This window comes from Trifolium pratense, linkage group LG2, assembly GCF_020283565.1.
Source record: "Trifolium pratense cultivar HEN17-A07 linkage group LG2, ARS_RC_1.1, whole genome shotgun sequence".
Taxonomy (NCBI): domain Eukaryota; kingdom Viridiplantae; phylum Streptophyta; class Magnoliopsida; order Fabales; family Fabaceae; genus Trifolium; species Trifolium pratense.
Window position 1 is genome coordinate 39,779,418 of NC_060060.1, and position 24,222 is coordinate 39,803,639.

At 32.1% G+C, this 24,222-nt stretch overlaps 3 protein-coding genes across 4 annotated transcripts; 2 read left to right on the top strand and 1 right to left on the bottom strand.

Annotated features, from left to right (window-relative positions):
* The first annotated feature begins 2,021 nt into the window (after positions 1-2,021).
* On the top strand, positions 2,022-9,809 carry LOC123907900 (lecithin-cholesterol acyltransferase-like 4). The gene is made up of 11 exons (XM_045958356.1): positions 2,022-2,482; positions 2,850-2,941; positions 3,038-3,156; positions 3,611-3,746; positions 3,886-3,937; positions 4,662-4,762; positions 5,489-5,671; positions 6,529-6,686; positions 7,059-7,113; positions 7,792-7,845; positions 9,116-9,809. Exons 1-11 carry the CDS (start codon positions 2,236-2,238, stop codon positions 9,530-9,532), a joined length of 1,614 nt encoding a protein of 537 aa, XP_045814312.1. The 5' UTR covers positions 2,022-2,235; the 3' UTR covers positions 9,533-9,809.
* Positions 9,810-10,124: 315 nt separating this feature from the next.
* On the bottom strand, positions 10,125-12,275 carry LOC123907901 (protein PHLOEM PROTEIN 2-LIKE A1-like). 2 transcript variants are annotated; one of them, XM_045958357.1, is made up of 3 exons: positions 11,662-12,275; positions 11,023-11,141; positions 10,125-10,766 (listed from the first exon to the last, which is right to left on the bottom strand). In XM_045958357.1, exons 1-3 carry the CDS (start codon positions 12,034-12,036, stop codon positions 10,397-10,399), a joined length of 864 nt encoding a protein of 287 aa, XP_045814313.1. In that variant the 5' UTR covers positions 12,037-12,275; the 3' UTR covers positions 10,125-10,396. The 2 variants fall into 2 exon arrangements, with proteins under 2 accessions (XP_045814313.1, XP_045814314.1); XM_045958358.1 differs by having other exon boundaries at positions 11,023-11,138; positions 11,662-12,193.
* An 8,070-nt stretch (positions 12,276-20,345) lies between these two features.
* On the top strand, positions 20,346-23,992 carry LOC123906279 (probable inorganic phosphate transporter 1-8). The gene is made up of 2 exons (XM_045956155.1): positions 20,346-21,487; positions 23,003-23,992. The coding sequence occupies exons 1-2, from the start codon at positions 20,787-20,789 to the stop codon at positions 23,856-23,858; spliced, it is 1,557 nt and encodes a 518-aa protein (XP_045812111.1). The 5' UTR covers positions 20,346-20,786; the 3' UTR covers positions 23,859-23,992.
* The last annotated feature ends 230 nt before the right edge of the window (positions 23,993-24,222 follow it).

A 24,222-nucleotide genomic window follows, 5' to 3' on the forward strand; every position in this document is an offset into this window, starting at 1 on the left:
AAATTTTAACTCTCTTATTTTAGAATTAGAAATATTAGTCCCCTTATTTTATGATCAAGACACTTAAAGAGATCGAAGAGGAAGTTCTGCTTCTGAAGACAGACTTTGATGAAGACAAGTTCAGGTAAGGAAGATACGCAGAAGACAAGTTATGAATTTGAAGCAAGACTCTGAAGGATTCAAGCTTCACCCAAGATTCTGAAGTGACAATTTTAAATATTGTACTCCTCTGAAGACTCTGTTTCAACATCCTTTGACTTAAACAAGGTATTTTGTCTCTGCTGCATTAAATGCACTCAACAAGCCAACTCACAATCAACGAAGTTTAAAGAATTTATTTTCAAGAAAGCTTCAACGGATAATTCCTTGTACTGCAAATGATTTGTCTATCAAATAAGTAGTTTCATCAAGAGAAGAAAGGAATTCAACTTGAACGTTAGTTTTCAACGGGTCTACGTGAGTTGGCATCTCTTCAACAACGACTTTATTCAACTCTTATATATATATATATATATATATATATATATATATATATATATATATATATATATATATATATATATATATATATATATATATGGGACTTTGAGCACTTGAAGATTTTCAAGATTATAACAAGAATATAGACAACAAAAGCTCATAACACTCTAATATATTATGTGAAACAAAAGCAAAACACTTAAAAATATTCTTACAAACTTTGTATCTTATAATATTTAAATTGTTTAGAAACACCGCGCTTTATTGAAGTTTACCACTATTTGAATCTCAAGTGTAAATAACAACCAAACAATCTTTGTATTAACTCTAATTGAAGAAGTCTCTATTGATCTGTGTATCTTGAGCAAGAGAAGACTTTTGACTAGACTATTATGTCTTGAGCATTATAAATCTCTTGATCTGTGTATCTTGAGCAAATGATGTCTCTTGGCTTAGTGTTTTGAGCGGGAAAGTCTCTAAATTGTGACAAAAGATTTAAAATCATATTCGTTAATGCATTGAAGTTATTTTAATTATAAAAAATATTTTAATTTAAATCTCAATAATCCAATTTCGTACCACACTAAATAAATGAAAAGTCAAAGTAATATCTAACCAATTGATTGAAGTACAAATTAAGTATTCATCCTTATATTTAATGAATTTATTTTGATTCATCAATACTTTCTCTCTCTCTTTTTTTTTTTTTTTATTCAACATCAATACTTTCTCTCTCTCTATCTCTCTTTAAATTCAACATCAATACTTTCTCTCTCAAAATATATTTTTTCCCCAAATTACCCTTTTTTTTAAACCAAAATAACTGAGATCCATTTAAGGGGTTGACATTTCCCAACAAATATTTTTTCATATACATCGGCCGAATATCGAACCCAGAACCAAATGGTTAAGGGACCAAAGTATCCCAAAATTACCCAAATTATAAGAAAAAATATTAATATTTTTTTTTAAAAAAAAGTTTTTCCTTATTTTTCTTATCTCATGCATACTACTCAAACTCCTCACTACTAAACCAAATCTAGTGACTTAACATGCATTTAATTTTTTTCATAAACAATAACCAAATTTTTTTTGTTGTTGATATAACCAATAAAATTTATTTTTACATCTTTCTCATACAACTTATTTTAAATAAAATAAAATAAAATTATCCCCGAGCATGAGGTTTGAATCCCGAACACTCCACTTATCGATCTTAAAAGTGAAATTTTTAATTACTAGGGTACCTGACAAAAAAAATTCAAATCAATAGTGTTCGTTTGACCCAGCTTTTTTTAAGCTTATGCAAACAGCTTATGCAATATAAATTAAGTTTTATGGTATTTTATAAGTTCACATTGAAAATATTGTAATTTTATAAGCTATTTTATCATAAAATACCTTGACAAACTTATAATAATATATAAAAATTGCATAAGTTGTTTGCACAAGCTCTACGTTAATTTTTCAATATTTTTTTTTTGTTTTTGACTAAAGTTTTACTCCTATTATTATCAATTTTCAATTATATAAATTACTTTATTCTCATAAAAAATATTTATTTAATTTAAGTATATTAAAACTAGAACCAGAAGAACGAAATCCACGTGAAAGATTGACACAAGAAGCTCAACTCTTATCCATCTCTACGTTATCATCGTTTCTTCCTTCTCTTTCGTGCTTGAATATCCAACAACACGTTCCCCAAATTCAAACCCTAATCAATCAATCATCAATTAGGGTTTCCATTTGTCGATGACGATGTTGTTGGACGACGTTCTTCAATCCATCGAGCTATGGCTACGTCTCATAAAGAAACCACAACCCCAAACCTTCGTTAACCCTAATCTTGACCCTGTGTTGTTAGTACCTGGTGTTGGTGGCTCCATCCTTAACGCTGTAAACGAAACTGATGGTAGCCAGGAACGTGTTTGGGTTCGTTTTCTCTCTGCTGAATACAAGTTTAAAACTAAGCTTTGGTCTCGTTATGATCCTTCTACTGGTAAACCTTTTTTATAATTTTTTTTTAAGTTTAATTGAAGCACGTTAAACTTATGCTATTTTTCTAAATTTGACAAGTATAATTAAGGTGTGTATGCGTGTTTTAATCAAATTGCGTGTTAATATTGATAAAAATATGAGAATTAATTACTACTTTTGCAGTGAGACAAGGGTTGGATAATTAATTATGTTGGGCTCAGTTTATTTCTTTCTTTAGCTTAATAATTCTCGGCTAGGTTTTATTTAACTCGCGGCCAAACTCTGGTTTCCGGAGCCCCCAATCTTCGGAAGGAGGGTTAACACAAAAAATAAATAAATTATTTGTGTTGTTTTACGTTGAATATTGTGATAATGTTTATTGCAACCAGGAAAAACTGTAACAATGGATCCAAAATCAACAATTGTGGTTCCTGAAGATAGGCATGGACTCTATGCAATTGATGTTTTAGATCCTGACTTGGTATGCCTGATTTAAACTGAGTTGTGTGAACTGCATTGCTGATGGTGATGGATGACAAATTGATTGGTCTAATTCTGTATCCATTTTGTGATTCAGGTAATTGGAAGTGAGGGTGTATATTATTTCCATGACATGATAGTTCAAATGCAGAAATGGGGGTATCAAGAGGGAAATACACTTTTTGGCTTTGGATATGATTTTCGTCAAAGCAACAGGTACATAAATAGTTTGATGATAGTGATTCATTCAACCTTGAAAAATGAGTCAATTTCCTTCTCATTACTAACCCAAATTAATGAGCGTCAATTTTGTCAGACCCTCAACTCTTCACATCTGTACATTTCGAGATTATTTCATTTCATCATTCTAAAAGAAAATATATATTCTTTCTCATCTCATTTTCATAATAGACTTTATTATTAGTAATACCTATACTGCTGTGTATATTTATCTCTGCGATTATTCTTACAAAAGGAACAATTTTCACATGAAAATGAAACTATTATCTGACAAATAAGTAGACTAAAGTAGACTAGAGTAGGCTCAACCGTGCAAACTATTATCTCCAAATTTGATTTTCCACAATCCTAAATATTAGGTCTCGAACAAATATTTTCTATTCCACAAATTGAAATTTCTCTGAGAAATCTAATGTTTATTTTCGTTCAGGTTACAGGAAACAATGGATCGGTTTGCTGAAAAATTGGAATTAATTTATAATGCTGCTGGAGGGAAAAAGTTAAACCTCATAAGTCATTCTATGGGTGGTCTTTTGGTGAAGTGTTTCATGTGCCTGCACAGTGATGTAATACATCCATTAAGCTTACCAAATCTGTTTTACCTTATTTTGTAGTTTCATTTAACCTTCTCACTTATATCCATCAAAATCATGGAATTTTTTCACTGCTGATAGGCAAAGTCCGCAATTTTATTGTTGTTTGCAGAATTTTGAGAAATATGTGAAGAATTGGATTGCAATTGCTGCACCATTCCAGGGTAAGTAATTCTATTCTATATATTTAATCAGAATTATATATTAAGGATATTTGAAGGAGATGTTTTTTCTAGCACTTCAATGCAATTTGTAAAGTTAGGACTGTTGGAAATTTGTTTTCCTTTTTTAAGGCAATATCAAATGTATAGAGTTTAAAGTAAATATTTGATTTACAAAAGTATGCATTAAAGGAAGAATTTTGAAATATAGGAAAAATAATAAGAAAGAAAAGGAGATGTAGGTTATGTATGATGCTGTGCATGTCTTGGTGAAAGAGAGTAAGCAAAAACCAAATTTGAAAGTGATAGGGGCAATGCTGTTACCACCATGTCTCTTGATGGTGACCTAAACGTGATTGAACTTTAAACCACAATGTATGATTAATTTGATTGATTCTTTGGTTACCTTTAGAGAATATATTGCTTTTAGTCGACGCCTGATTTTGCTGTAATATTTCTTCTCTTGTTGAGCTGTCATACCGCCGTATTGGTATTGCATTGCAACCATGTATCTACTCTGTTGTAGCCCTATATATGTTGGGCTTGTAACTTTTCACAGGATTCAATTCTTTTTCTAATACTTTCAATTTAGAAACTCTTAAGATTCTCCCTGATTTTACAGCCTTTCATGTATTGGTTTTTATATCATCTGTGTTTTTACAGATAGAGGTTTATTAAATCTTTTTTTACCATTGGACATGCATCATGATGCAACATTGTTATGCAGGTGCACCTGGATGTATCAGTTCTACCTTTTTAAATGGAATGTCCTTTGTAGAAGGATGGGAGCAAAACTTTTTTATTTCCAAATGGAGCATGCACCAGTTGGTAATTATCAATTAATTATTTCTGCCTTCTGAATTTGTGTTGAGTTTACTTATTATTTCAAACAACCCTTATTACGGGGACTTCTCAGAGTCATCCTACCTTTCTCTTTTGGTATATATATCGTTATTATCTATAATATCTGTTGGATACAGATATTTGAGGGAGCTAAGTATTATACTTGTATCATGTGAGATATTTTTATCATCTCAGCAGTTTATCCTTCCGTGATATAGTTGTGCAGATATATTAAGTGTTTATTGATCAATATGAAGAAATAAGAAAATATTGATGAAATCTTCCGTAAACCATGGACAAAAACTTAAAATAATTAAATGATAATCAAAACTCACAATCATGCATTTGATATATATGGCTATATCAAAAGCAAAATAGTATGCAGTGGTATAATACCTAAGAAAAAAATGTAAAATACTTTTAGCTGCTATTATTTATAGTTGAACGTTATTATATAAATTAAATAGCATTTTCATGTATGATTTTGTTTGTATTTTCCAAGTATTGTTCGATGCTGTGTTCTCTATTATATTGTTTGTTTTCTTTCATGCGAACACGATTGTTTGTTTAAGCACAATCTTCCATGTGGATTTTCTTTTTGTGTGCATTTGGGTATGAACTTATGATACAATTTTTAGTTTGTACATTTCTTTTGGTATTTAGACGCCTTGTTTTTCGAATTATTCATTGACGTTTGTTCCAATGTCACAGCTGATTGAATGTCCATCAATATATGAACTGATGGCTTGTCCTAATTTTGATTGGCAACACATTCCTCTTCTGGAATTGTGGCGTGAAAGACTTCATTCGGATGGGAAATCTCATGTTATTCTCGAGTCATATCCGCCATGTGAATCCGTTGAGATATTTAAGCAAGCTCTTGTTAACAACAAAGTGAGTACCAAGCTCTACCTTGCTCCTCTTGCATATCAGCAGAACTTAGTTAAATGAGTGGTTTAAAATTTAAATATGTTTTTACCCCAACAAATGTTCTAGTTTTTGTTTTTAGTCTGCGTAGTTTTTGTCCTTAAAACATAGGGAAAATTGCTTTTGTTGTATTGATTTGTGTCCCTGTAATTTTTGCTTATGTTGGTTATGATCCCTGTAATATGTGGACCATATTATTTTTTTCCCTTGGAACATGGACCATAGAAGGATTATTTCCAACAAGAACAAAGATTATAAGAACCAAACCCAAAATAACAAGGACCAAAAGCAAATTTTCTAATATTTTACATTTTAGGGACTAAATCCAAAAAAATAAAAATTGAGATTAAAAGTGGTTACTGGTATATTTACTGAGACAATATGTATTTAAGCTAATTTGAGTCACAGCAACATTCCCATCATATTGAATGTAGCATAGTTGACAACTTGATTGTCAGCGGCTCAGCGCGTTTTATAATCATTGCCTTTTCCCTATATTGAGTTGAACTTGATTGTCAGAGCATTTTACAATCATTCTTGTGGTTTAAAATTGTTTTTGGAGAGGGGCAGTGTTGTCAATTGTGGATAGCTGAAAGTAACGATTTGTTCAAACACCACTATGCTAGTGCCACTGTTTGACAATATTTTGTACTAAATAGTATATCGCAAAACATAGCAAAAATTCTGCTACGCTATAGCCGCTATTTGACAACACTGGCTAGAAATACATTAATATGTTTGAGAAGAACGTATGTCGCTATCCAAGATGTGGTTGTTATTTACTATTATGTACCTTAATTTTGATTGGTGTGATATCCATCCAGGTTAGCTATGATGGTGAGGAATTTTCCCTGCCCTTCAACACAGAGATTTTGGAATGGGCAAACAAAACAAGGGAGATTCTATCTTCTGCTAAACTTCCTCCGGGTGTTAAATTTTACAATGTTTATGGGACCAGTCAGGCGACACCTCATAGCATTTGGTAATGCCTCTATTAATTTTTTGGGTTATACTGTGGTTAGCCTAGAAATGTGTATTGTATTTAGAATGGTCTTGTACATGCACATATAGAGGTATTTAGTATTCCTTTTAGGGCCTGTTTGGATTTGGCTTATTTTTAGCTTATGAAAATAGCTTATGCAAATAAATAAACTTTTATGTTAACTCATAAGTTTTTACCAACAAAAATTGCATCTTTATAAGATGTTTTTTCATAAACTATCTTGAAAAACTTACAATAATACATAAAGTTTATTTATTTGCATAAGCTATTTCACATAAGCTCAAAAATAAGCCAATCCAAACGGGCCCTTAATATATATGACCTTCACTTTACATGACAACTATTCTGCAGCTATGGAAATGCGGACAAGCCTGTCTCAGATCTGCAAGATTTACGTTATTTGGAGGTACATTTTTATTTGTTTCACTTTCCAAATATATGTTTATCAGTGCATCTTACATATCAAAGGGTCGGCAAAGCCATATGGTTTGGTGGACATGATATTTATTCCCCTAATTTGCAATACAACTTTTTATCTATACTTTGTTTGAAAAAATTCTGGGAAATTTTGCATCTGCGATTTTTTGTGTATATTAATGTAATGATTGAGTAAATATATTTTTTTTGGTCAAGTATAGTCTAGTGTCTAGACTCACTTTTTTAAGTATGGAGAAGTGGGGTATCCCGGGTTTGAACCCAGCGCCCTGCAAATCAATGTCTTTGGCAACTACCAATTGAGTTGCACTTACGAGGCATGATTGAGTAAATTTTAAAATTCTTTACAAGGCTTCCAAACATGTGGCACATCTTGAATTTGGAATGCTGCAAGCTCTTGTCTTGCCTATACTTAAATCTGTAATTATATCAACCCACATTTCTTTCCTTTGTTTTATCTTTCAATTTGTATAATTATTTCAAAAAATCTATTATTAACACACTCGGGGCTCCTCCCTCGACGTGTTTAGGTACAGATTTTACTTCATTGTATATTGTGTAAACTGCCCCTCACCACCACTACCAAACACACACCACATACATTTATTTTCATTAGGTTGCGGAGGCTAACTTTATTTAAAATATTCAGGCCAGATACGTGTGCGTTGATGGTGATGGAACAGTTCCAGTAGAGTCAGCTAAGGTTAGCTAACTCTCCTATTCATTTCTTTATGCAATCGTGATTAATTGAATCTAAGTATTCCATGAAAGGTCTTCTTACATTTCCAATGTTTTACAATTTTTCTTGATCTAATAAGGTTCTGTATACAACCTCTTCTGTATACAAATTTTCTTGATGGTTTGATTATAGACATTATGAGCTATTTTTATAAGTTGTTCCTAACATTTTTATAAGTTGTTCCTAACATACACATGTGCTTATTGTAAGATATAAGCTCAAATAAGCCCTTCCGAATGCCCCTTAAATCTTTGTTTTTAACATCAAATGTCAGTGGGTTGGGTTAATATTGCTCCTTGTTAGTGGGATGGAAGGGGATAGAAATAGAACCTCTTAACACCCAATACTCAAAATCCTACTTAATCCACAACTCACCACTTGAGATGCCACCCCTTAGATCCCCCAAGTCTAGTGTTGATTAAAGAAATTTGAGTATTGAATAAATAAATTAAAGAATGTGAAAATCTCCTGTAATTAAATAACAAATTAAAGAGAAAATTGTTGATATGATATGAAAGCTCATAATACATGTATGACAAGTGTGAAAGACAACACACTAAAGTATTTTCGACTATTAAGAATGAGGATTAAAGTTTGTTATCGAAATGGATCAAGTTTTAATTTTAATAAAATATATAAGATAAAAACAAAAAGACATTTTTCTTTGTGGGGTCAATTGGTAATTTGCCCAAGTTGAACAGCTTGTCTGCAAAACCCTCAGATTCTTCACCCTATTTGACAAAAGTTTTATAAAAATCCATTGGAGTTCTTTCCTTGTCATGCATCTTATGTATGATCAAGTTTAATTATGTAGGAAAAATCTAATTGCTACTAGAATTTGAGAATGTGTTACTATTTACCTTATTTTCATAATTGGATTTACAATTTAGATCCTTTCACTTTTTAGATCCTGACTTGACCTGTGTCATTTGAATAGAGACAAACACCACTCTGCTCATGGGACGGTTTTCCTGCACTGGTCCTACTGTTGTATCTGTTTCTCAGAAAATGACAATGTCACGTTCTAAGCTAAAATGATTAAATTGTCAAAAAAAAAAAAAAAGAAGCAGCAGCTAAAATGATTAAATAAAAGGAAGACCCAAATGCTAATTGATTCCTCTTGTGCATCATACACCCTTTGCACCTTTTTCTGTTTATCCTTTATCTCGATTACATCCATCATTATCACACAATGCTGCCCGTTTTAATGATGCTATCTTTGTCTCCTATGCAGGCTGATGGGTTCGATGCGGAGGAGAGGGTTGGAATCCCAGGTGAACACCGGGGTATCCTTTGTGAGCCTCATCTATTTAGGATTCTCAAGCACTGGCTGAATGCAGGAGATCCTGATCCCTTTTACAATCCTATCAATGATTATGTGATCCTACCCACTGCTTTTGAAATGGAGAGGCATAAAGAGAAGGGTGTAGAAGTAACATCCCTTAAAGAGGAATGGGAAATTATTTCCAACGACCAAAATGGCCAAAGCAATACTGATAATAAAATGTCTCTGAGCTCAATATCAGTTTCGCAAGAAGGAGCTGATAAATCCCATTCTGAGGCTCATGCTACCGTCTTTGTTCACCCTGGCAATGACGGTAAACAACACATTGAACTGAATGCTTTGGCTGTTTCAATTGATGCCTCGTGAATCATTCTGTTGAAGTGTGAATGAACATGGTGGGAATACCTGCTGTATATTTTAATTGTGGCTCCATCTATTTGTATATATAAAAGGACATTCATATGATGCTGCCACAATATTCCTCCATGTTCTATATTGTATAATTGTATAATATGATTGAAGTGTCAATTATCATGATAAAGAGTACCATCTCTGACATTCTTATCCGACTTTATAAAGAGTGGCGTACTATTAACATTTGTATCAGCATATGTGCAAAGTTCAATTGAAAGGTTGTTATTTATTTATTTGCATCTCAACTTTTACTATTAATTAATACCTTTTATGATTATCTTTAATGTCATTTTATTTCCTTTTGGTTTTTTGTCCAATGGAAGAACTATTCGACCTGGGAGAGGATCTGGAATTCAAACTCCCTAAACATAATACTAGTTACTTGTGTTAAAACTTAAAATATCTGTAGAAATCATCATAATTTTTAAATAAGATAATTTTCTTTCCAGATAGCTAATCTAAGTTCAATGAAATAATTGTGAGCTGAAAGAAATTAGCAGTTCATGAGAACAATAATTATATGTAATTTAGTAATACCATATGATTAGCAGATCAGGGGAACACTATGGAACAGTATTTTATATAATAGGTGGTTGGACAACGTAAGAGTTTATGAAATTTGTAACAGGCAAATAAAATGTCTCTTGCATCAGTGCATGCCAAACTTGGATGCATATTATGCCCTTCCCCCTTACAATGCCATACTTCAGTACAGTATAGTATGATATTATGAGCAAATACATGGTGTTTTGTTTTATTTATTACTAGTATAAATGAAAAGAAGCTTTATTGGCACATTACATAAATATCTATTTCTTATTCCTTAGGCTTGATGGCAACACCTTTGATGACAAGACCCTGCTTCCACATACCACCTTCATATTCAAACATAGATATCTCCATCTCACCACCATCTTTTTCAGATGCTACAAACTCACCTACTGGAATCTCTATCCATCTTGCCCTTAACTTATCCATTAAACTTTCCTTGTGTTGTTGCTTGTTTCCTCCCGGAAGTGCAAGTCGAACATTTACCGGAAGTTCCCAACCCTGAGCTGGATCTTTCAACATTATAATAAATGAAACTTGATATAAAATTCCTGGTGAAAGCTTTCTTGTGTCAATTTTTCCATGCAATTCTAGCCAACAAACTCTCTTCAGTTCAGCCACCTCAGTCGTTCCGCCACTGCAAAACATAGCTTGCACTAATTAGGACTTAAAATTATGTGACATGAGTATGCTAGAAAATTATAAGATTCAGTTTAACCAAACAGTCCTAGATAGCATTAATTTATATATACTTTTATAAGAGAATATGTAACAAAAAAGATAAAAATATATGCGGCGAATAACTTTAACAGAATATAGATTTTGAAATTGGAATTATTTTCAATCACTTGGATTAAATTGTTAACATAATAGAAAAACAAAATTATATGTACCTAGCATCTTTTTGTTGTATCCATTTCCAATAATTTGGATCTTCTGCCCAGGTGATTGAGAGTGCTCTTGCATACAACATGAAACAGTTTGCGTTGGACTTCTTCTCTACCCAATACTTCTACAAACAAAAGGTTGATCATCAAAATTTGTTCAATAAAAAAACTCTTCAACAGAATTAACTGAAACACATAACTAAATTCAATATTGGCTAACATCCACATATTAATTACTATTAACTGATGCATATTACATACTCTTTGAAAATACCATCCATTTAAATAGTTCATTTCTATCTTACACTCAAGGTGATAGAACCAAGATATTGAACTCAAGTGGTTAATGAGTTCTCCCTAGGACGAATCGTTTGAGAGAACCAGAGTTCGATTCCTGAAAGAAACACTTATTGGCCAAACTTTGCTTACCTCGTGACCGAAATCAGGATTACTGAAGCCATTTCCCTTAGGAACTAGATGATTAAAAAAAAAAAAAAAGACTCGAGCTGATAGAGTCGGTGGTAATCATAAAATCATCATTCGTGTCACTTTAATATATAACGATTTACCCTTTCTCGATTTATTTATTTTTTAAATGAAAATTGAAAGACCAGATGTTTTTGAAAGTGAATAAATTGAACTTGCCTTGGTTTTATGATGTAAGAACACTCCACCATATAGCTGATCACAAAGCTTTTCCCTTGAAGATTTATCAACTGGTGAGTCTGCATCCTTCAATATGTGCTCATACTTGTGTGGAAAACTTTGTTGTTTGATCAAAGGTTTAGCAGCTGATTGAGTCTCATTGGATTTTACAACTATTCCATTTTGTCCTGTCTTTTTAGAGGCTTCTGAATTATGTTGTGGAGACAGCAACAAATTATTTTCCCTTCTGGATGGTAATCTTAATTCTTCCTTATTGGTTGGTTCATTTGGTTGGTGTTGTGGTTGTGACTGAGAATGTTGTTGATGTGTTTGTGGTGGTGGTGGCTGCTCTAACTCTGAAAGAGAATTCCCCATTTCAACTCATATGCTATATGTGTTTATTCCTGTCATTTCTTTGCTTTATATACAACACAAACCACTAATACAATAGATTTTGCGTTGTGCTGCAAATATTCTTTTCTTTTCGTCAAGTAATTTGGTCGCTACATTTACGCACTTTTTAAGTGTGAAAAAGTAAGGAATTCAATATTCCAACCATGACCTTTGCAATAATGTCTCTAATAGCGTGGATGTTCCTTTTCGAAGGGCGATACCGCACAAGTATATGAAAAAGTGACTATGGTGATTATAATGATTATGAAGATGATGATTATCATCTTTGGATTTTAGGATTCTTTTTATGATCAAAGCAATATTTCTATGACCATATTTCTATCGAGTTAGTAAACACAAACCGGAGCTCATGATACCAATTGTTAGACGTATGACCAATGACTTAGAGGGGGTGAATAAGTTGTAGTATTAACTTTGAAAGTTTTTCGAAATATGAGTTCGCTTGCAGAAGCGGTTTTGGATCGACAACATCTATCCAGAAGTGGTTCATTCCCTTGTATGCACCAGTTCAAAAACCAAGTTTTTGAAGAATAAACATGTTTAATGTGTTTTTTCAAAAAGCCTTTTAGAAAAACTTTAGCCAATTTTTTGCCTACTTCAAATCAAATTACTTTAAACCTATTTTTGACATCAATCAAAACAAAGAGATCACATGCATTTTTTTTTTTTTCAATGGCTATAACACATGCATTTACTGGTTCAATACCATAGGCATATTTATTTTTCGTTGTTTTAATCAAACTGATACTATAAATTAAGTCATTTTTTTCAATTATAAAAATTATAGTGACCATTATCTGTAAATAGACATCACTTATCATCATTAGTGTTTTAAATATTTTTATTGGCATATTCCATGTCGAACATGTCCATACTAGAATTTAATTTATTTTTTAAAACAATTTAATCTTTTAATTTTTTTTTAGAAAAATCTATTTTTTCTTTAAAAAAAGTCACTTTTATTTTTTTAACAGTGTTTGTTTTAGATTTTTAAGAAAATTATTTTGTTAAAAAAAATTATTTTTAGCTTTGAAATGAAAAGTTAACCTTTATAGGTTTTATAATTTTTTTTCTTTTTCTAAAGAACAAAAATTTAAATGAAGGAGCTTCGCATTTCTTTTTTTAAAAAAAAAAATTAAGATGGTAAACCATCTCTAAATTTTTTTAAAAACAAAATTAGTCTTTTAAAAGTTTAAACAAATGCATCCATTATATACTAGTTAGACGCGAATTGTTATCAAAGGATAATTGTTTCATTCAATTCAATTCAATTTTATTTATGAAAACGAATGGCTTCCATGCAACCGAGGGTGAATCTTGATTTATTTATTTTGGATTACTTCTTTCTCAACTGAATTAAAAGAAACATTATTTTAGCTGCTAGTAAAATATTATGCTGAACAACATTAACGCGATCACACACACACAGCCGCCGCCCACTTCAACCCTAGTTTTTTCTTTTGTTCATCCATCAAGGAGGTGTGGTTTTAGGGTCAATTTTTGACCCAAAATCACCCCTCTAAATTATTTTTGTTTTTCTTTTCATTTAAATAAGTATTCGTTTTGTGCGGCGTTGTGTTTGTGGTTGTCTCGTGCGGCGTTGTGTTTATCATCATCTAGTGCGACGTTTGTCTGTTTTGTTGATTCAAATTGACATATTTACCTCAACTCATTACAGATTTGATAAAGACTTGGACGTCAATGTTGCAGATCCGGGAGTATGAAGATTCCGGTTACTTTTATTTTGTCATATTTGTAGGCACTTTCATGAGCCGTTGTATGCTATTAACCTAGGTGCTGCAAAGTTGTTTGTAGATTCGCCTTTTTCAGTTTTTAGCAATCTTGAATTTGTAATTAATGATCGATGTACTTTCAATTTGAATGAATGAATACATATTTTTAGTAGAAAAAAAAACTGAATTAAAAGAAATTATGTTCTAAGCCATTAGGGTCGATTTAGTGGTAAAAAATTTAAAGTATGTACTAGTTAAAGACTCGTGCGAATTATTCGATATTTGAGTTTGTCACTATATTAATATAGAAAATTTGTTTAAAATTAAATATTTAAAAATTTGTTATATAATATTGTTAAAATATAAATGAAATTATTGTGTTAATTATTTCTTGTAAACTTATTTATTCAATTTTTTATGTTTTAGTGAAAAATAATGGTCCCGTGTATATTTTTAATAAAAAATTAGAAATTTTATTAAGAATATTTAGGGTAATTTAGTAAGTTTGTACTAATTAACTTGATTATATTATTATTAATGGTTAGTAGTAAACTTTGTAGTAATATTGTTTATGTTTCGTTTACAAAAAAACATTGTTTATGTTTCTTTGCATTTTTTTGTTATGAAAAACATTGTTCATTTTTTTTGGCTTAATTAGTAAAATAGTCCCTTAGGGTCCGTTTGATTCGCTAAAAATAAGGGACTGGACAGGACAACTGTAGTTGTACTGTGTTTGATTGTAAAACTGTTTCAGGAACTGAACAAACTAGGAAGCAATGGACATGACAAAAACAGAATTTTTTGTACCTCACTAAACCACAACACAACTTTTTGTCCGCAGTACAAGTTGTCTAAAATGCCAAAATACCATTTTATTAACAAAATATCGTATAAGACAAAAAAATGTTCAATATCACAAAAGTTTGTTCTGTGCTGTTCCGTCATGTGTTGTGCTGTTCTGTCTTGTACTGTTATGTTCAGTACTTACCCTTTAACAAATCAAACACACCCTTAAAGATATTTTTGGTTTCACATTGGTTCCTTAAAGAAGAAAAGGTCTGAATATGTCCCTTAAAGAAAAAAGAGGTCTGAATAGGTCCTTAAAGACATCGATGTTAATCAGTTTGGTCCTCTGTCCATTTTTTCGAGAAACCCTTAAATGATTTACCACATATATGCCATGTAAGCAACCACAGTGCCACGTGTAAACTACTTAACGGTTTATGGAAAAAATGGACGGAAAAGACCAAACTGATTAACGGAGATGTATTTAAAGGACCTATTCGGTTCTTTTTATCTTTAAGGGACCAATGTGAAACCAAAAATGCTTTGAAGGGACCATTTTACTAATTAAGCCTTTTTTTATAGAGTCTTTTTTTTCTCTATATTTCTATTTTTATGCGGTTTTTTTTTTCTATATTTTTTCTATAATTTTTTTATTGACTAAACTTCCTATATTTTTTTTCTCCCTGTTTTTATGTATAAATTGTTATGTTTTATTCTTTCCTACTTGTTAAACCAAATTCTATTTACATTTGTGGGTAATTAATATTTAAAGATAAAGGCATCTGATTCCAGATATATGTAGCATATCATACGTGTTAACTTATTCCTTCCATGGTGTTAAAAAAAAATTATTCCTTCCAATCTTCTTCCATGATTTATAAGTTATCAACTCATAATTTAACATGAATTTATAGATGTTGGATAAAAAATTACACTTTCTTTTTTTGAGAGATGCTTAAATTATATTATTACTTCCCTTTCTCGAGAAGATGCTTAAATAGTTAAATTATATTATCATCCCCTTTTATATAGTCTTATGTTAAAATATACACTCTCCTACCCTCTTATACAAGATATATAGAGAAAATTACACTTCCCTCCCTTGAAATTAAGAAGCTTGAATTTCATTTCCTTCACCCATAATATGAAAACCTACATTTTTCTCTTTTAATAAACCTCCATTTTAATATAATCAAACTTCTAATTTAAATATTATTATTATGTTTTATGCACATCATTAACATATAAAGTTAAATATTTTTATGAATTACGAAACTATAAGTAAAATACAAATCTTGGATAAATTACTAAACTCGATTAAAAAAATATTATATATTAAATTTATTCTAAATAATAAAAATTTCAAAGAAATAAAAATTAATTTATGCAATGATGATTTAAAGTTTTTTGACATTTTTTTTACATAAACTAAAGTTTTTTTGGCATAAAAATACTGATTTAAAGTTAATTGTTAGAGTAAATTACACTCATCTTTCTTGAGAGATGCTTAAATTACACTACACTCTCTTTTTATGTTAAAATGTACACTCTCGTCCCCTCTTATACAAAATATTTTGGAGAAAGTTACATTCCTCTTCCTTGATAGAAGCTTGAATTTCATTCTCTTCCCCCTTATATGAAAACCTACATTTTTCTCCATTAAAAAACATTTCATTTTAATATAATCAAACTTGTAATACATATGTTTTCATATTTTTTATTCACATCAATAACATGTAATTCAAAATGCTGTCATAAAATATGAAACTAAACAAAATAAAATATTTGGATAAATTGCTAAAGCAAATTCTAAAAAATACTTTAAATTGAATTTTATATTCTAAAATCATATAATTAATAATATTATTTTTTGAGTCATGATTCGTCGACACCAGGTGTCAAAGTTTATATTGACATCAAATCTCATTCATTTATTTTTATTTGACCTAATGGCTCAATTTCATTCACTTAATATCTAATTTGTCAAAAAATAAAAAAAAAATCAGCTAAAACAAATAAAATAATATCTAACAAATCTTCTCTTTCCTTTTGTGAAATAAAGAAAACAATTAATCTTCTTCCCTGCTCCAAATTCATTCGCTCTCTCAACAAGCTTCGTAAACAAGTATCATATGATTATAACAAAAATTTCGATGGCATGATAATGGCTTTGAAAAATCTCAGTAAAAACGAATGAGTATGAAATCCATAAAATTAACAAAAGTTTGAGTTCCCAAATCTTTCATACTATAATATAACTATAAAATTAGTGATAATCTTCCACCTGTAAAATTATAAAGATAAATTATAAAGATTGGTATCGATGGATGTGATTTTGATATAAAATATTTGGAGATGAAAGATGTGATTTTTTTGTTGTTATTAATCTATGTCGATGGAAACATGATGAAATCTTTGATATCAATTAATTGGAGCCATTCAAAAAATTAAATTAAATCTTAATTGGAAAAATAATAAAGGAGTGATTTGGTGGATTAAATAGCATGTGATATTTTAAGTGATCATGTATTAGCCTTTGGATTATAAAAAATCAATGGTTAATATTTGGTGTCAAACTTTTATTTGACACCTGGTGTTAACGGATCCTGACTCTTATTTTTTTTTAAAACTAATTGAATAAACAATCTCCATATTAAGTATTTTGAGATTACTCCAATTCTCTCAATACACAAACTCCTCTCTGCTAGGGTTTGCACATCTCAGCCGCCACCACCTTCTTCCTTCACTTTCTTCACCAACCGACTACTTCCGCCACCGTTTAACCTTCCAAACAGCCTCGTCTCTCCAACCGGTTGCACCTCCTCCCCTCCACACCCGTCGAGATGTAGCCATGCCTTGAGGTGGTGCGATTGATTCCCTTTGGAGTCACGACGCCACCTGTAGACGTCGGCGGTTGAGCTAGGTGCGTTGATACGCCGTGTTGGCGGTAGTTTCGTCGTCGCACTAAAGGGTTCGATGGTTATTTTGGTGAGTCTTGTGTTCGTGGTGCTCAGTTCCATTGATCAACCATCCCTCGATCTGGCTTTCGAATGGTTCTGCGTTGCTTTGGATGTTCAACAAGATTTGTTTTGTCAGATGTTGATATTTCAATATTCGTATCATTCAGTGATTTCAGACAGTATTGCTTGAAAGAGCACCATCACTTGTTGCTTGCTGCAGGGAGTAGTAGGTACGTGGACTGTTTTCGTGTTGACGATCGGTTCATTCGTCTCGATTTTCTAGGACTTCTATTTTGTCTTTTAGGACCAACTAGAAGTTGATATATCTTATCGTCCTACGCGCTTTTGTGTGGACACACTGGGTTAGGTATATGTCCCCCCAATTTTTGTATATATTTATTTTCTTTTTTTAATAATAATATGAGCTATAGGTGGAGGACGGGGAAGGATAGGGATGCCAATTAAGTTGGGATGTCTGTCCCTACCTTGATGTCTAGAAACTCTTAATTTATAAAAAAAAAAAATTTAAAAAATTTTATTTTTTGATAAATTAAGAGCATCTAGATATCAAGGTGGGGGAATACACAACCCAACTTTGTTGGCGCCCCTATCATTCCTCGTCCTCCACCTATAGCTCATATTATATATATATATATATATATATATATATATATATATATATATATATATATATATATATATATATAAACTGGGGGGACATAGACCTAACCTAGTGCATCCACACAAAAACGTGTAGGACAAAAAGATTATACCAACTTCTAGTTAATCCTAAAAGACAAACTACAAGTCCTAGAATGTTGAGGCGAATGAATCGATCGTCAACACGAAACGGTCCACGTACCTGCTACTCCCTGCAGCAAGCATGGAGCGATGATGACTTTTTCAAGCTAAACAGTCCAAAATCAATGAACGATCCAGATATTGTACTACACCCTGCGACGTAGCTGGCTATCAACCCCTGACGGAACAAGTCTTGTTGAAAACCCAAAGTAACCCAGAATCAATTGAAAGCCAGATCGAGAGATGGTTAATCAATAGTACTGAGCCCCTGGAATCACCAAACAAATCGGCCAACTCATTAGCACGACGAGCGATTACTACCGTTAGCACGGAGTATCTACACACTTAGCTCTTTCGAACAATAGAAGGTCAAACCAGGTCAGGATGAAAATTAATTTCTTAAGTGATGACTCAAAATCAATTGATATAAAATGTGATTTAAAGTTAATTGTTATCGCAAAAATATTTCTTTTTACTAAAATGAACTAAAGTGTATATTTTAACATAAGAGGGTAGGGAAGTGCAATTCAAGCTTTTGTCAAGGAAGGGATATAATTTACTCAAATAAAAAAAAAATTGTTTGGCGGGTCAGCCCGCCAATCGTTAGAAAACGGGACAGACTCGACTTTTGAGTTCGAATGTCTAAATTGTGAAAATATTTTTTTCTAGCCCTACATTTATCTAACATATTTTAAAATATTCTCATTCTACCCTCATATTAAAGTGTGTTGGTATGTTAATTAAAGTGTGCTGGTATGTTAAAAGTGTGCTAGTATGTTAATTAAAGTGTGTTGGTATAGTAAAAGTGTGCTGGTATGTTAAAACTGCATCAAAAGTGTGTTGGTATGTTAAAAGTGTGTTGATATGTTAAAATTACATTTATCTCTTTAACATATTTTAATGGAACACTTTTCAAAAGTGTGATGGTATGTTAATTAGTCGCGGTTACACCGTGGCTAAATGGAAAATTATGGAAAAAATTACATCAAACCAAGGATGAGTTACGACACCAAAACACTTTCAAAATTATTCGAAATCACTTTAGAAATTACACGAAAAAAACTGAATATTTTGATGTTTTTATGTCTATAAAATTGTGGTTTTCACTGTTGCGCTTAAGGAGTATGCTTCTTTGGTTCTTGATCGGCTCGACCGTAACCGGTTTATTTCGCATTGGCTTTATCGTGATTCGTGTAGGAATATTGATGAGAAGCTTGTGAAGGATTTGGCTCTTGTGGTTAGGGATTCAGTTCTGCCATCTTTTTTGTGCAAAAACAAGTGTTATGAAACAATGATGCATGTTGTTTGTACTTTGTGAAGATGCGAGACATCATTTAAACCATCTTATCATTGATGACCATAAGATGCTAGAACTAGAAGCAACATTCGTTGAACTCTGGTTGGCGTCATTTAAAATATTTTCCATTTAGCACCGTGGCTAATTAACATACCAACACACTTTTGAAAAGTGTTTCGATAAAATATGTTAAATAGATAAATGTAATTTTAACATATCAGCACATTTTTGATGCAGTTTTAACATACCAGCACACTTTAATTAACATATCAACACACTTTTAACATACCAACACACTTTAATATAAGGGTATAATGGAAATATTTTAAAATATGTTGGGATAAAGAGATAAATATAGGATAGAAAAAAAAATCTATATTGGTCCGCTCTACCCAGCTTTTGAACGGGCTTAAATGGGACAAGTCTAAATAGGGCGGGCCACCCGCTTTGCCACCCTTGCTCATGGTTTGAGGGTCATAATAATATGTTTGCTGACTAAAAAAAATCTGCCGCACAAAAATGTTACAGACTGCATATCTGCACTCATATGCAGATTCTAAATTGTTGCAATTTAGGATAAATTAGGAATATACAGCTATGATATGATTACCAATCGTTGCAGATGACATAGGACGGCTATTATATAATATCACAATATGTAATATAATTGATTTAAAATACACAATAAGATGAAATTGATTCGCATATTTAGAGGAATAACGCGCACACTCAGAACTTTGACTTACAACCTAATTGGTTCTCCCTAAAATTATGACAACAATATTGCATGACTTACTAATAATCGGATACAAATTTTCCAACAACCTTATGGCTTATAGCTAATCACTTGACACTAACAACAAACAATTTCCACCCCAATTCTCACGTTTCCTTCAATAAATACAATACACAAACTTCACAAATTTGAAATTTTCCATACATTAGAATACAAACTAAGCCTTTTGCCATACATTCTTTCATGAACCATTGACCATAACACAATTGAAATTGCATCGGCCGCATTTGACTGTAATGTGATATGAAGAATCACGATTCGAAACCTATTATTACCGCGGCTGAATTCAACACATAGCTAATTGAAAGTGTGGAGTTGGCAAGTATCAAAATCAAAGAATGGCGAGAGGATTGAAGGTGCTATCAGCCCTGGACTCAGCAAAAACACAATATTACCATTTCAAAGCCATCATGATAGCAGGAATGGGACTTTTCTCAGACTCCTATGACCTCTTTTCCATAACTCTCATCACAAAGATGCTAGGAAGAATATACTACTCAGACAGCAACGAAATCCGTCAAGTCAACCCTATCGTTGTCTCGGCCCTTGTCTCCGTTGCACTCCTAGGAACCGCAATCGGTCAACTCCTATTCGGCCGTCTCGGAGACCTAAAAGGTCGGCGCCACGTCTACGGTATCGCCTTATTATTGATGATAACAAGTTCTTTGGCTTCTGGCTTCTCCATTTGTACAACAAAGAGAGCTTGTGTTTTTCTCTCACTTGCTTTCTTTAGATTCTTCTTAGGACTTGGAATTGGTGGTGATTATCCTTTATCTTCTACCATTATGTCTGAGTTTGCTAATAAAAGGACAAGAGGGTCTTTTATAGCTGCTGTTTTTTCTATGCAAGGGTTTGGTATATTGGCTAGTGCTACTGTTACTATGGTGGTTTGCTCCATATTTCGCCGTGCTTCGAAGCCGGCTTCGGCTTACGATGTGCCACCGGAGGCTGATGTTGCATGGAGGTTGATACTAATGATTGGTTCTGTTCCGGCTGCCTTGACTTACTATTGGCGTATGATGATGCCAGAAACTGCCAGGTATTTGCCTCTTGTCTCTACTTCACATAAACGTTGACCTATCATTTTTTTTCATCCACATTAGGTTCTCAAGGGTGGACCCAAATTAATCTTCGGTTCAATCTTAGTCACATTTAAAGTTCATTGCTTTTTTCAAAAATGTGTTTTGAACTTCTTTTGATTTTCACTAAAATTTGAGTGATATAAATATTTAAGAGATCGGTCCACAAATCTTAATTTAATCTTAAAAATATCGAAATTGTTAGGTCAGATGTCATGATCGGGGTTCTAACTTCAATCTTTTCACTTCGTGTGTGTGAGTGAGTTTTCAATGAATTGTCATTTTATCTAATTACCAAATTATCTCCACGATTTAAGAGACTGTTTGAGAGAAATTATAACAAATGTGACACGCTCATTCAATTAGTTTTTTTTTTTATTAAAAAAATCATGAATTTCTTAGCAAAACTTAAATAAAAAAAAGTTTAATTTGAAATTGTTTTTTGTTATAGAAATATGTTAAAGATGATTTTTTTTTGACGAAATTAAAGATAATTAAATTGTTTATCCAAAAACAGATAAAAACTTATTTCTTGGTACTACTACTTGCCTACTTTCTTGTTTGTGTCGATTGAATGAATTGGTTCAAATTGAAATGAAGATTTTATTTTGGTATTAATTAAATGAAAATTGACTTTAATTGGTTCAGTGGTGATTGACGCTAAATTTGGTAGGAAGAATCACGATTCGATTTCCACAACTGTGGTCGGGAAGCAGTTGAAATCCCTTGATATCAGAACTGACCCCGAACCAAATTAAACTGATGGTGAAAGCAAAAAAAACATTGCAAATAATGAAAAAACTGGATATGACAAAGATGTTAATGTTTACCCTAGTTGAATATTAATTTTATAATATATACTTATCGATCAAACCTTGTCTTAGGCCTTCAAGTAGTCAGTTTAACCATTTAATTAACAATGCTTTAGTCAAAGAAGAAATTGATTAATAGAAATGAACCATGTGGATTTTTGCTTCTCTTTTTTTTTCTCTCATTAAATTCCTTGCGTCATGTGGTTTAATTTTTCTAGTTTATAAATCCACTCAAGTTGATCAGATGTTAAATTATAACTAGAGATTATTAGAGAAACCCAAGCAGTTTACGGTAACCAATAAAAGAATGCCAGTTAGTAGAAAATGCAAGTTTAATTAATTTAATTTATAGGGGTTGAAGTGAGGCTTATTACTCGTGATTCTTGCTGTTTGATATTAAAATAAATAAAATTATCTTGTTACCAGGCGAAAAGCGTACTACAATTTATTTCGATAATCATATTATATGGTGAATTATTTGGTACACATATTTTACAAATAGCGATGTTTGATTTTAGTGATGCTATATATTTTATATTATAGAATTAGTTGATCATCTTTAGTAGAGTCTTTCTCTCAATTTCTTTTTGTCCTTTCATATTATGCTCAAGCTCGTTGCATTGTTCAATTCATATTATGCTTTAACAAAATGGTGTGCATTAGGTATACAGCTTTAGTGGAACAAAATGTACTGCAAGCTGCAAAGGACATGGAAAAAGTACTAGATGTTGCAATGAGCCAAATAGCCGAAGAAGATCCGTTATCACCAACCAATAATGCTGTATATCCACTTCTTTCAAGAGAATTCTTGCGTCGACATGGTCGCGATCTTTTCGCATGTTCTACTAATTGGTTTCTATTGGACATAGTTTTCTACAGTCAAGTTCTATTTCAAAGTGAAATATACAAACAATATATGAAACACAAAGATAAACAAGATGTGTATGAAGAAGCTTTCTATCTTGCAAGAATCCAAGCCATTCTTGCTGTTTGTTCCACAATTCCTGGCTACTTCTTCACCGTCTACTTCATCGATCGTATAGGACGGGTTAAAATACAAATGATAGGTTTCTTCTTCATGGCAGTGTCATTTTTTGCTATAGGGGTTCCCTATTACTCTTATTGGACTAATGCCAAAAACCAACATAATAAAGGGTTCATGGTTCTATACGGTCTTGCTTTCTTCTTTGCAAATTTTGGACCTAACACCACCACGTTTATTGTTCCAGCCGAGCTCTTTCCGGCTAGGTTTAGGTCAACATGTCACGGTATTTCTGGAGCTGTTGGTAAGGTTGGTGCGATCATTGGATCTGTTGGATTTCTATGGGCTTCACATAAAGTAAAGGAGGAAGGATATCCTAAGGGAATTGGAATGGAAGCATCCCTTATCATACTTGGAGGGGTGTGCATAATGGGAATGTTTGTTACTTACTTTTTCACCAAGGAAACCATGGGAAGGTCTTTGGAAGAGAATGAGGTTGAGCAGTCTCATCATGCTGAAGAATATAACAATCTTTGATTTATTATGTGTGCTTGTGTATATATATCATGTATCTCAAATAATAATCAAACGAAAATGTTTTGCCAAGCGGTAAAAATCTACAGTTGCCAGTTTTGAATAACTTCAGAAAAATCTTTTTTGTTTTTGTTTTTGTTTTTATTACCAGTATCCGGCCCACTCGACTATACACTCTTACTCAGTTTTGATCAATGGAACAAAGATGTACCTATCCCTTTTTGGAGCATAATAAAAGGGAAACCTAAATGGGAATGGATAAATAAATAAATATGTTGATATGCTTTTTTCTTGCTCTTTCTTCATGAGCTTGACAATTATTATGGCTTAAAGGGTCAATGAGTATTTTCAAAATTATGGGATGTCT

Coding starts and splice junctions, on each gene's coding strand:
- LOC123906279 (XM_045956155.1), top strand. CDS start 20,787: ATGGCGAGAGGATTGAAGGTGCTATCAGCCCTGGACTCAGCAAAAACA. Junction 21,488..23,002: donor ATGATGCCAGAAACTGCCAG/GTATTTGCCTCT, acceptor GGTGTGCATTAG/GTATACAGCTTTAGTGGAAC.
- LOC123907901 (XM_045958357.1), bottom strand. CDS start 12,036: ATGGGGAATTCTCTTTCAGAGTTAGAGCAGCCACCACCACCACAAACA. Junction 11,142..11,661: donor TCTTACATCATAAAACCAAG/GCAAGTTCAATT, acceptor TTTTGTTTGTAG/AAGTATTGGGTAGAGAAGAA. Junction 10,767..11,022: donor ATACAACAAAAAGATGCTAG/GTACATATAATT, acceptor TATGTTTTGCAG/TGGCGGAACGACTGAGGTGG.
- LOC123907900 (XM_045958356.1), top strand. CDS start 2,236: ATGACGATGTTGTTGGACGACGTTCTTCAATCCATCGAGCTATGGCTA. Junction 3,938..4,661: donor AATTGCTGCACCATTCCAGG/GTAAGTAATTCT, acceptor ATTGTTATGCAG/GTGCACCTGGATGTATCAGT. Junction 5,672..6,528: donor AAGCTCTTGTTAACAACAAA/GTGAGTACCAAG, acceptor ATATCCATCCAG/GTTAGCTATGATGGTGAGGA.